This window comes from Ciconia boyciana, chromosome 4 (genome assembly GCF_034638445.1).
Source record: "Ciconia boyciana chromosome 4, ASM3463844v1, whole genome shotgun sequence".
Lineage (NCBI taxonomy): Eukaryota > Metazoa > Chordata > Aves > Ciconiiformes > Ciconiidae > Ciconia > Ciconia boyciana.
In genome coordinates, this window is record NC_132937.1 from 18,551,784 (window position 1) to 18,564,510 (window position 12,727).

General features: G+C 39.9%; 1 protein-coding gene across 1 annotated transcript in view; it reads right to left on the reverse strand.

Moving 5' to 3' along the window:
- The window catches only part of PIK3C3 (phosphatidylinositol 3-kinase catalytic subunit type 3), an 81,820-nt gene that overhangs the window by 19,608 nt on the left and 49,485 nt on the right, over positions 1–12,727 (reverse strand). Inside the window, exons 22-23 of the mRNA XM_072860074.1 lie at positions 9,328–9,496; positions 3,667–3,757 (exon numbers count right to left, since the gene is read on the reverse strand). Of these exons, the coding sequence (XP_072716175.1) occupies positions 3,667–3,757; positions 9,328–9,496 (260 nt within the window). The remainder of the gene's footprint in view (positions 1–3,666; positions 3,758–9,327; positions 9,497–12,727) is intronic.

The following is a 12,727-nucleotide window of genomic DNA, read 5'->3' on the forward strand; positions in this document are numbered from 1 at the left end:
AAACACCCATCTAAGCCATGAGCAGCCAGTTTCTACAGGAGAATGATGTGGGAAACCGTGTCAAAGGCTTTACTAAAGTCTAGGTAGACAACATCCACAGCCTTTCCTTCATCCACTAAGCAGCTCACCTTGCCATAGAAGGAGATCAGGTTAGTCAAGCAGGACCTGCCTTTCATAAACTCATGCCGACTGGGCCTGACCACCTGGTTGTCCTGTACGTGCTGCCTGATGGCACACAGGATGATCTACTCCATTACCTTCCCCGTCACCGTGGTCAGACTGACAGGCCTGTAGTTCCCCAGATCCTCCTTCCGGCCCTTCTTGTAGATGGGTGTCACCTTTGCTAACCCCAGTCAACTGGGCCCTCCCCAGTTAGCCAGGACTGCTGATAAAGGATTGGAAGTGGCTTGGTGAGCACTTCCTCCAGCTCCCTCAGTACCCTTGGGTGGATCCCATCCAGCCCCAGAGACCTGTGTGTGTCTAAGTGGGGTAGCAGGCTGCTAACCATCTCCCCTTGGATTATGGGGGCTTCATTCTGCTCCCCATCCCTGTCCTCCAGCTCAGGGGGCTGGGTACCCAGAGAACAACTGGTCTTGCTATTAAAGACTGAGGCAAAGAAGGCATTAAGCACCTCAGCCTTTTCCTCATCCTTTGCCACTATGTTTCGTCCGCATCCAAGAAAGGATGGAGATTCTCCTTAGCCCTCCTTTTGTTGCTAATGTATTTATAGAAACATTTTTTATTGTCTTTTACAGCAGTGGCTAGATTAAGTTCTCATTGGGCTTTGGCCCTTCTAATTTTCTCCCTGCATAACCTCATGACATCTTTGTAGTCCTCCTGAGTTGCTTGCCCCTTCTTCCAAAGGTCATAAATGTTCCTCTTTTTCCTGAGTTCCAGCCAAAGCTCTGTTCAGCCAGGCCAGTCTTCTTCCCCAACGGCTCATCTTTTGGCACATGGGGATGGCCTGCTCCTGTGCCTTTAAGATTTCCTTCTTGAAGAATGCCCAGCCTTCCTGGACTGCTTTGCCCTTCAGGACTGCTTCCCAAGGGACTCTGTCACTCAGGCCCCTAAACAGGCCAAAGTCTGCCCTCCAGAAGTCCAAGGTAGCAGTTCTGCTAGCCCTCCTCCCTTACTTCTCCAAGAATCAAAAACTCTATCATTTTGTGATCGCTATGCCCAAGACCGTCTCCAACTATCACATCACCCACAAGTCCTTCTCTGTTCACAATGAACCTTCTGTTAGGAAGGCCTCTTTCTTCAAATGAAGATCTCTCTACAAAAATGTAGTTATCCGCATCATTCACAAGTTAGAATCATAGAAGGCTTTGAGTTGCAAGGGACCTTTAAAGGTCATCTAGTCCAAACCCCCTGCAATTGGCAAGGACATCTTCAACTATATCAGGTTCCTCAGAGCCCCGTCTAACCTGACCTTGAATGTTTCCAGGGATGGGGCATCTACCACCTCTCTGGGAAACCTGCTCCAGTGTTTCATCATCCTCATGGTAAAAAATTTCTTCCTTATATCTAGTCTGAATCTACCCTCTTGTACCATTACCCCTTGTCCTATCACTACAGGCCCTACTAAAAAGTCTGTCCTCATTTTTCTTCTAAGTCGGTCCTCCTGGAGCCTTCTCTTCTCCATGCTGAATAACCCCAACTCTCTCAGCCTTTCCTCATAGGAGAGGTGTTCCAGCCCTCGGATCATTTGTGTGGCCCTCCTCTAACACACTCCAACAGGTCCACGTCTTTCCTGTGCTGAAGGCTCCAGAGCTGGATGCAGTACTCCAGGTGGGGTCTCACCAGAGCGGAGTACAGGGGCAGAATCACCTCCCTCGACCTGCTGGCCAAGCTTCTTTTTATGCAGCCCAGGATGCAGTTGGCATTCTGGGCTGCCAGTGCACATTGCCAGCTCATGTCCAGCTTTTCATCCACCAGTACCCCCAAGTCCTTCTCCTCAAGGCTGCTCTCAATCCCTTCATCCCCCAGCCTGTGTTGACACCAGGGGTTGCTCCAACCCAGGTGCAGCACCTTGCACTTGGCCTTGCTGAACCTCATGAGGTCCACATAGGCCCACTTCTGAAGCTTGTCCAGGTCCCTCTGGATGGCATCCCTTCCCTCAGGCATGTCAACAGCACCACTCAGTTTGGCATCATCTGCAAACTTGCTGAGGGTGCTCTCAATCCCACTGTCTATGTCACTGATAAAGACATTAAACAGTACTGGTCCCAGTACAGACCCCCGAGGCACACCACTCATCACTGATCTCCAACTGGACATTGAGCCATTGACCATTACCCTCTCGATGCAACTATCCAATCAATTCCTCATCCACCAAACAGTCCACCCATCAAATCCATCTCTCCAATTCAGAGAGAGAAAGAGATGTTGTTGGGGACTGTGTCAAAGGCCTTACAGAAGTCCAGACAGACGACATCTGTAGCTCTGCCCTTGTCCATTGAAGTCACTCCATCAAAACTTGGTAGGTACTGAACTGTTTCGTTTTTCTACTTTAAGCCTTTGTCTCCCATGTTCTACATGAGTAACCTGTTCCATCTTCGCAGGGCATTTAGGCACAGAGGTGAGGTTCAAATATTGATATGGAAAAAGAACTAGCTGTCAATTTCTAAGGAAAACAACCAAATGGAGGGAGGGCTGTCATCTTTACCACAAAATACAGCACTTCTGGCTAGCCCAGCCTTCCTGGAAATGAAACTCAATAGCTACATGAATTCCTTTTATCAATTTGAAACCAAGAAACTCTGAACAGAAATGCTCAAATTCTTGCAGGCAAAAAGAAAGATTTGGCTGGAGTCACAATTCAGTTTTCTTTAAGGGAATTGTATTAGAACATGAAATATTCACGATTCTGATCCTCTGCTTTCATAGCTTATTGAAAACACTGAAGAAAAGCCTATTTTAGATAAAATCCTCTGCTTGAATAAAAATTATACTGAACTGATTTCCACTGGATACACAGACTCCACAAAGTCTTTTGTGGAATTAAAACAGATAGCCCTTCACTATAAATCAGGTTATAAAAAAGCCAACATTTGCTTAAAATGTAAGTGTAATAAAATGTAGATGAACATTTATCCAGTATTTCTAATGTCAACTGTTGTTGAAACATCAAATGGAGAAGAATTATTCAGGCTGGTGCAAAGGGACAAAGCTGGAATTATGGGACATGAGTGTTTTCACAACAAGCAAAAATTTCTTGGTGATAAAGATATACCAGTCTACTGGTTTTAAATCTTCAGCAGATTAGTTTTATATCTACCCACAGACTGGTTTTATAGAACCATCCATGACTTACAGGATTCTAGACCAGATGGAACAATCTTTCATGATATAGTCACTTATCAAAATTTTCGGAAGGTGGGATCACTGTTCTTAGTAGAATGCTAAAATACTACTTGGAACAGAGTGCTAGAGCAGACTGTGCACTACTGCATGGATGATAAAGAGCACTTCTGTATTTATGGGCACATGTGCTAAGTGATCTCAAAAGTATATTCTCTTTAACTTCAATGATTCTAGAAATTGCTCAAAACATAAAACAGCAGCACGTATTTTCGGATGAGTTACAAATAAGTCACCACAAGTGACTGAAAATTTAATGACATGATGACGTGGGTTACTGAAAGACAAGGAAAGCTTTCCAGTTACCTTTTTTACAGTCTTGTCAGGTTCAAGAGCGATATCTGGAATGTTGGCATCCACCATGAGGGAAAATAAGTTCAAGATCAAGTTGGAATACCTAAGCAGAAGAGCAAATTAGGTAAAACACTTTGTACAAAATGTCTTTTGTACAGTTTAAACAACTTCAAGTAAGAACAGATCATCATCTTAGTGTGAATAGGTAATGCTTCAGAGGAGATGCATTCGTAACACTAGTTCAACATATTTACGTTAAAAACACAAGATAACCGATAATAGCAGTGAAAGTTTAACCCTCAAACTGCCAAAACTGAACAGATTGTTGTGGTTGTGTTACAATTTTCTAAAAATTGTCAGAACATTTATTCAGAGACACATCAAACAAACTGTGGTTTCATATATTGTAAGATTTAATGCCATTTTCTACCTCTAGTAGCACAAACATATGCTAGAATATTGATTCAAAGGTTATTTTTTATTAAAAAGGATATCAGTGATACAGCAGTATTATATAAATTAGCATTCGAAGAGCTGAAGTCTTCACAACTACAAGAAATGATTTTTCAAGTTGCTGCAAGGGCTTTTGCCATAACAAGCTGAATGTAAGTGATTTAACCAGATCCAAGTCTGCAGTTGCTCAGTTAAGCTGCAATAACATTGGTAGGCATGCTACACTTACAAAGTACAAATGTCATTTATAACCATTAAAAAAGACAAGACAGAGTTTAGTTTTCAGTTTTAGCATGGTTTTGGAAGTACTCGTGAATCTTTTAAAGAACACCATTTTGCCCTTGCAGGAAATTAGCTGTAAGTTGCTTTTTGAAAGGATAATTTTCAAGCTGTTCAACATAAACTGAAACTTCCCTTCCTCTGTCAAGAGATCTAGTCCCCTTTCAGAGACAAAGTAGGTAACTGACTTCAAAAATCTGAAATATTGCTTTGCTAAGAGCACTAGGAGCTTCATACATGATAGAAAATGAATTCTTAGCAGCAAAACTTGTTTATTAGCAAGCTGCTGAATATATATAAGATGACAATTGCAAGGAGTGCAAAGTATTTTAACTACACAAAAGGACTGCTTCATAGCCATATTTTACAAAGTAAATACTGCTCAACATAAAATCTCTCTAGAAAAGCATACTTCCATCAAAAACTCTTGACAATTCATTATGATCTGGAACTAGCACTACCTAACACATTCCAATGAAAGTTTTAACTCTTTGTAACACAAACATTTAAAATAAATTGTTTAGGCAGAAATATTCACTGTCTAATTTGTTTCAGCTGTTCTGCTTCAGTTTCCCAGCAGCAAGGGGCTGGAATCAAGAAAATTACTTTAGCACAGATTAAAGAAAGAAAGAAAAGTTACAGTACCATTTTGTTTCAGATCAGGCTAATAAATCTGGCAGTCAAGTTACTCTGGTGCCAGGAACAGACACCACAGGTTTTAATGAAAATTTTCCCTACTTGCCTGAAACAAGCAAATCTTCCTTTAAACATGCTTAAATCTTACAGCTACATTCTCTCAAGTCTCTTCCTAGGTCACTGGTAGCTTCGGTTGGTAGTTCTGCCTTTGAACTGACCCAGGAGTCCAGAGTCTCAGAGTCCCTTTTGCTCTTGAACCACATAGAGGATAAGAGCTTATGAGCACTGGGGTTATTTAAGTGATGGAGGTTTGTAAAAGAGATTTCAAAGGTCTAGGCATCATTGATAGATGCCAGTCAAGAGCTGGTTCTGTTCCACATAATGAATTGTTTTGGTTCTTGGTGCTTAAAGTAAGAACACTGGTAGCATAAGATCTTCTGAAGAACCTAATTAAAAAAAAAATTCAAGAAAAGGTCATTTTGGGGGGAGTATGGAGTGGGATGAGACAAAAATTAGGAAAGAGCTGCTCACTATACTACCTGCAGGTCTCTCCTCTGCCCCTCACCCCAACACCTCTTTAACGCAGTAATCAACTAAATGGTGCTCTAAGGACGAAAAAGCTTATTAAGTAAATTTGTTAGCTGCCTCTAGGAACCTTGTCACATTTCACGGATTTTTAGAAAATTTATTCAAAACCGGGACTTGACAAGACAGGTAAGAGCTTCGTACTTTACAGATAGATGGCTGTCATCCTTCCCATAGGCAACATCCTTGGCAAATATGCCAAGATGTTCACAACTGGTCAACTGACAGCCCAAAGTCATCCCAAGGCTAGACATTTTGCTGAAACACCCGAGTTAGGAATCTGACTTACAAAAAACAAACACCTTTGCCAGGCAAGACATATTACTTGTCTCTGACACCTATGTTACAAAGGCCTCTGGAATGGCCTCTATCCACAGCCAGAACAAACTAGGAGCTCAGTTTTTCTAGGTTTAAGGAGCTTCAATTAAGCACCTAAACTTGACACTGAATCCTCCTCACATAAATGCATTCTTTGTTTTCCTCAAAGCCCCATACAAATTAATTTCCAAAATAAATGAGCACTCAGCTGCATTGATTAAACTTACGGTTTGAACATGAAGGGCTAAAAACATGGAGTTTCTGTAAAAGTTTAAGAAATCCAGCAAAGTAACTATTCCTACATAGAAGAGGCCTCATATATACCAAGAAATCCACATCAAACAGTAGTTCAAATTCTCACTGCCATCTTCTCTAGGAACAGCAGCTTATTTTTAAGTGCTTAATATCTCATCAAATGTGTTTGATCCTAAGCACTTCTTTATGTAATTTTTGAACATCTACTGGCCCCTTTGCATAGAGGTGTCTTAAACCAACTGAACATTTAGGCTGTCGACATCACAATACATTATCAAATTTGAAGCCACAAACTTCCCTTACAAAGACAGGACAGGAAAGTCTAGTTATCTGCAGTCCCAAACTGAAGCCCTGTTTATCTGGTCTAACTCAAAAATTCCTAAATTTAAAATGGGATTGCCTTTTCTGCAATGTAACCTGGGTCCCCCCAGGACTCATTTCTTCTCTTCAAGACATACATATACTCCACAATCACTATCGTCCCAACCAGCTATAATGAACTATGGTGCTTACTCTTCCAAAAGCATTTCCTCACAGTCCAGACTCAGCCAAAACTGACCTGATCCCAAAGAGTTTCACCTTTGCTCTTCTCTCTTCACCATCTACTCCCAACTTTTAGAAGACTAGCTAGAGCCTGCACGTCCTAGCTACAGCCTTTCCAAAGAATCAGCACTTCCCAAGGCCATCACAGCTTTCCACTTGTTGCTTATAGTTTTTTCATTCAGATCTATATGGCCTCCTCTGTCCACTACACCATTGAGAAAAGACTGGGGAAAAACACTCTGGTCCAGCCAGCTGGATATCCCCATCCATACAGAACAAGCATCTCAGCCCAAACCACAGCTTCTGTCTCCTGCTGCTTGTCAATCCTTTGTCCCTACCTATGCCTACTAACTCAAACTGAACATCAAACTTCTCACATGACTAACACAGGGGAAATCCTTACAATCTAGAACCTCACTTTGGGAAAAACTTTCAAATGTTGATGCTGGATTCTTCTCTGCTGGATCCTGCAGAGGATGTGTAAACTGGGAATTCTCAGAGGAAGGGAAATGCTGACACATAACAGGACTTGAACATCTTTAAATAGGCTCAAAGTGTATAATGCAGGTATAAAAGGCTGCTACAGCCCAAGTGAGGATGCAAGTTCTGCTGCCAGCCACAATTTGCCCAGCAACACATTCAGAACACAGAGGCTGTTCCTTCGTTACAGAACTGCTGACAAACACACATGATCGATTGTTCAAAAAAGTGGAAACCATCTCCCCCACTGCCCCCCACAAAAAAAACCCAAAACCAACAAAAAAGCTCGCATATCAATAATCCTGTGCCAAACTGCTTCCAACCTAAAACAATGAACAAAACTATTTTTCCACTTATAAGTTTTAACTTGCTTTTGTTTTCACTATGCAACACCCACTCCACCAGGAATCCTGAAACACTGAGATACCGCACTTGAAATACGTAGAGACCTGTCTATACCCAGGGAATAAAGAAGAAAGAATAAAACACAAATTGACGGAGAAGACAAACAGAATTTGTGTTTTGTCTTAGCAATCAGACATTATGATTTCACACTACTTAGCCAGAAGAAGTATGTGTAAATGGGTTTGTGTCAACATGCAGAACTGTTAGAATTAAGCCATTCCACCTCTAATTATTCTTTTTTTCAATAAGCAAGTAATCTTAATCATTTTTATTTCTAGCTGTTTAAAGTAATAGTTATAGTAATATCAATATTATCTTATGTCATCTTTGTTGAATGCCTTGAAGATATTTATCCAGAACCATTTAAAAATACTTTCCTATTAAACTGAACAAATATTGCAGAGACTATAATTACAACTACAATCCCAGACATTAAAAATGAAACCATCTTGATTTACAGTTTAGTTTTATACCGAAGTTACTGCTATACTCCACACTTAATGATGATCTTTGTAGCAAATAATTTCATAAATTAATGCAATGGATAATTCTTCACTGACACAACAGAGCTTTCCATGGAAGCAGCTAGGTATAAACAATAAAAACAACTCAAGTATTTCACAAATAAGAAATACAGTATTACAAAACAGTTTTAAGCAGTATTTAGAACATGGAATATACATTAGCCTTCCTGATTGTTCTCTGAAGTCATGAACATTGTTTGCTGATAACATGATGCTGTTTTTTCATGCTGCTGAATTGTTTTTAACCCATTAATAATGTCAGTTCATAAACCAACTCCTTACTCCTTCTTAACACGGAGAGAAGTACATGTAGCATTTTTACTTCGAATCATTGCCTGCCTGCTTTTCATACTACATATACTTTTCACATGTGCTTTTCATATTACTGATTTTTTCCCACATATTTGGAGGTTTACATTATGTGATCTTGATATCAAAGTAAAATTCTTTCATCTCCATGGAAGATGTACTAAATCAACCACTGGACAGACTAAGAGCGCTTACCTGCGTTCTGTTCAAACAGAACAAAGCTGAGCTACTTGGCTCAGAAAGTTAATGGCAAGTGATATGGTCACTGCAAAGTAATGAAGCTGATTCCAAGTCTAAAGGAGAGATCTGTTGGTCCGTAAATAAATAAAGCCTGAAGAGGTTTTAGCTGTGACAGTTCTGGGTATCTACAGAAACTGCTAACATACTTGATTGTCACTACAAGTAGCTAATTTTTGTCCCGCAGGACCTGAACCCAACTAACCTTATGTATGCCATCTTCAAGCCAAAGAATTTGATCATCACTACTCTAAACTGGAGGAGGCTAAAGTAGCAAATGAATAATGACTTAGAGTTAAAAGGACAGTTAATTGATCATCAATAATCAGAGAAGAAGTTGCTTAAGGGCAAAAACATATCCAAAAAGAAATATATCAATTAATACACCACAGGAATTATGAAAAAAGCTATTTCCATTATTAAACAAGCAAAACTGGGGACCTTAACTTGAAGGACAATTACATTCAAGCTCCACGTTACACCAATGCTGTGATGTTTTCATTCCTTTGTTTCACACGAATTCTTGTGTCTATGTTCAGACTTCAAACAAGTTTTTCATTTTCAACAGAAATATTTTCTCTGATTCATTTACTCCTCTCCTAGTTTACAGTGGCTCTAATAAATTTTAGCATCAAAATAGTATTGTTACCTGCGGAGATGGAGAAAGGCTGTGTAGCACTGCTTACGGAACTCCTGGTACTGTTCACTCTGCGTGCCCCCCATACCTTCCACCATCTCCTTATTCAGCTTCATTGGGGGAGGTAGCGGCTTAGGGTCCCGACCCAAAATGTAACCGAAGTCAATGTGAAATAGTTTACCTGTAGAAGAAGGAAAGGCAAACTTAATTACTTTTTCAACACTTCATACAGTATCAAATCTTGATGCAAAACTTGGAAAAAAAATATGTTTAAGTGCAATCTCTAGAAGATGCTAAGCAGCTCTCAAAAAAATAGAATTCACTATTTTCTGTAAGGCTTATAACCATGTATTTTATATCTTCAGCTTCCAATTTGAAATTATGAGTTTAAAAAAGTAAAGCTGATACCAAATTCATTAAAAGTACTAACAAACAAGATGAGGTGTTTTGCCTTTTTGTTTTAAAACATATGGAGTATATTCACAAAGACTGAATCAATGTTGAAACTGGTCAGCAGATATTAAATGCACAGTTATGTAACAGATACTACTAATTCTCTGCACCTTCTTTAGAATTTATTAGCAAATTCAGATGTTAATAAACACATTACACTGCTTTTAGTATGCCATTTGGTTGCTGTGGCATCAAATATGTTATTTTAGTTGTATGTTAAATTTACCAAAGGGAAAATAAGACTTATGATCCTCAGAAAGATCTTTTGAAGCCACTAAATACTAAAGAAGATCTCAAAGCTGTTTCAAAATTTCTTAACACTTGTTTGAGTAAGGTTAAAATTTATCAACAGTTTTCAAATTCATTGAAGAAACATCACCACAATTCCATACCTGAAATTGTATTTCCAATGTACCAAAGACTGTCTTTCACTTTTTCAGTACCAAAATGCAAGAGCTACATCACTTGATCACTACCTTTCCCTTCTCAGATCAACTGACTACATTTAAAATGTTTCTGCAGCATTAACTTGACAAAAACTATATACATCTCTTGCTTTAGATGCACAAGGCAACTTTCCTTCCTACCCAGAGCTTATGTGCAGCCATGCTGTTTATAATATTGGTCAGACCTTTACTGGGGAGTATTCACTGTATTCCCTTTCAATAGTACTGAACCATATGTGAGATGCAATAGGTAGCAAAATGAACAACTGAAACACCAGTAACTTCAAAAAACCCTAGTAAGACATTTACATAATCTGAAGATTAAATATTATATACATATGCAAAGAAAAATGTTGTCAACAGAAATCAAAATAGTACAACTCATAATTTTTAGGAAGCCAGTTTCTAGGTATACTCTTGACTCACTTCTTAAGAGGAAAATATTGACCTTATAAAGCAAAAAAAAGTTTCTTACAGTGTTTTGCAAACAAAGTTTCAGTTTGAAATGCGTAATTTAAACAATTACTTGGGTCATACTAGAGCTGCATTACAAAAAGATGGTAAGAATTCTGATATACCAAGAAACATTTATATAAAAAATTTAAAAAAAAAAAAAAGAAATCTGGTAAGTGATTTCTTTAGGACAGAGAGAAACCATCTTTCTGAACTCTGCAGTAATGAGGAATCAGGAAGTAAATTAGGAAGTACAAAAAGGTGATGTGTGTTTGAACTGTTAGGTAAATTAAGTTTTGCATCCAAAGCAAAGCTACCTAGTGACACTAATAAATTTAAGTCTTATATAACTAATTTATAGAAGAATGAAATGCAGATACAAGAAGGAAGATCTTTTAAACAAGACGGTAGAAAATTATTAGCATGATTTTTATCTAGACAGTCAAAGATAGCACAAAACATACACAGAGTCTTGCTTTAGAATCATGGAACTGAACAGCATTATAGACAGAGATCTGTTTGCCAAGGGGTATTTTAATCTGCAGCATCTGTATTCATTTTAATATTTCCTTAAGCTTACGTGCTCAGCACTCTTGGAAAAAAAAAAAAGGAACTGCCAGTATTTTTCAATTAGTCACCCCTCTTTGACCATTTCATTGAATAATAATGTTCTGTCATAGCTGCTCATGGCTTGGATGGGCATATGCTTCGCTGTGTAAAAAAACAGCTGGATGGCTGGGCCCAAAGACTTTTGGTGAATGGAGTTAAATCCAGTTGGTGACCGGTCACAAGTGGCGTTCCCCAGGGCTCAGTATTGGGGCCAGTTCTGTTTAATATCTTTATCAATGATCTGGACGAGGGGATCAAGTGCACCCTCAGTAAGTTTGCAGACAACATCAAGTTGGGCAGGAGTGTTGATCTGCTTGAGGACAGGAAGGCTCTACAGAGGGACCTGGACAGGCTGGATCGGTGGGCTGAGGCCAGCTGAATGAGATTCAACAAGGTGAAATGTCAGGTCCTGCACTTGGGTCACAGTAACCCTATGCAACGCTACAGGCTTGGGGAAGAGTGGCTGGAAAGCTGCCTGGTGGAAAAGGACCTGGGAGTGCTGGTCGACAGCAGGCTGAATATGAGCCAGCAGTGTGCCCAGGTGGCCAAGAAAGCCAATGGCATCCTGGCTTGTATCAGAAATAGTGTGGCCAGCAGGACTAGGGCAGTGATCGTGCCCCTGTACTTGGCACTGGTGAGGCCGCACCTTGAATACTGTGTTCAGTTTTGGGCCCCTCACTCCAAGAGAGACATGGAGGTGCTGGAGCGTGTCCAGAGAAGGGCAACGAAGCTGGGGAAGGGTCTAGAGCACAAGTCTGATGAGGAGCAGCTGAAGAAAGTGAAGTTGTTTAGCCTGGAGAAAAGGAGGCTGAGGGGAGACCTTATTGCTCTCTACAACTACCTGAAAGGAGGTTGTAGCCAGGTGGGGGTCGGTCTCTTCTCCCAAGTAACAAGTGATGGGATGAGAGGAAATGGCCTCAAGTTGTGCCAGGGGAGGTTTACATTGACATATTGGAAAAAAGGTCTTCACCAAAAGGGTTGTCAAGCATTGGAACAGGCTGCCCAGGGAAGTGGTAGAGTCACCATCCCTGGAGGTATTTAAAAGATGTGTAGTTGTTGCACTTAGGGACATGGTTTAGTGGTGGACTTGGCAGTGTTAGGTTTATGGTTGGACTCGATGATCTTAGAGGTCTTTTCCAACCTAAATTATTCTATGATTCTATCAGAGAAGGCTGCTTGAGATCTGTCATAAGCATTCTTCAACCCAAGAAACAAATTCCATCAGAGTCAATTTTCTAAGGGAGATCACAAGGATGCTTAATAAAAAAGCAGGCAATGTATTTGCTAGTTGATAAATGCCACAACCATTACATTTTGCATACTTAATTGTGCTAAAAAGCCTCTCTTCCTTCAATAGTTTTTTCAAGCCATTACAGGAGTTACTTTTAGAGCTCATTTTTGTACACTAAGTTTGTGAAGTAGGCATTTTGAGATATATATATACCCCCACC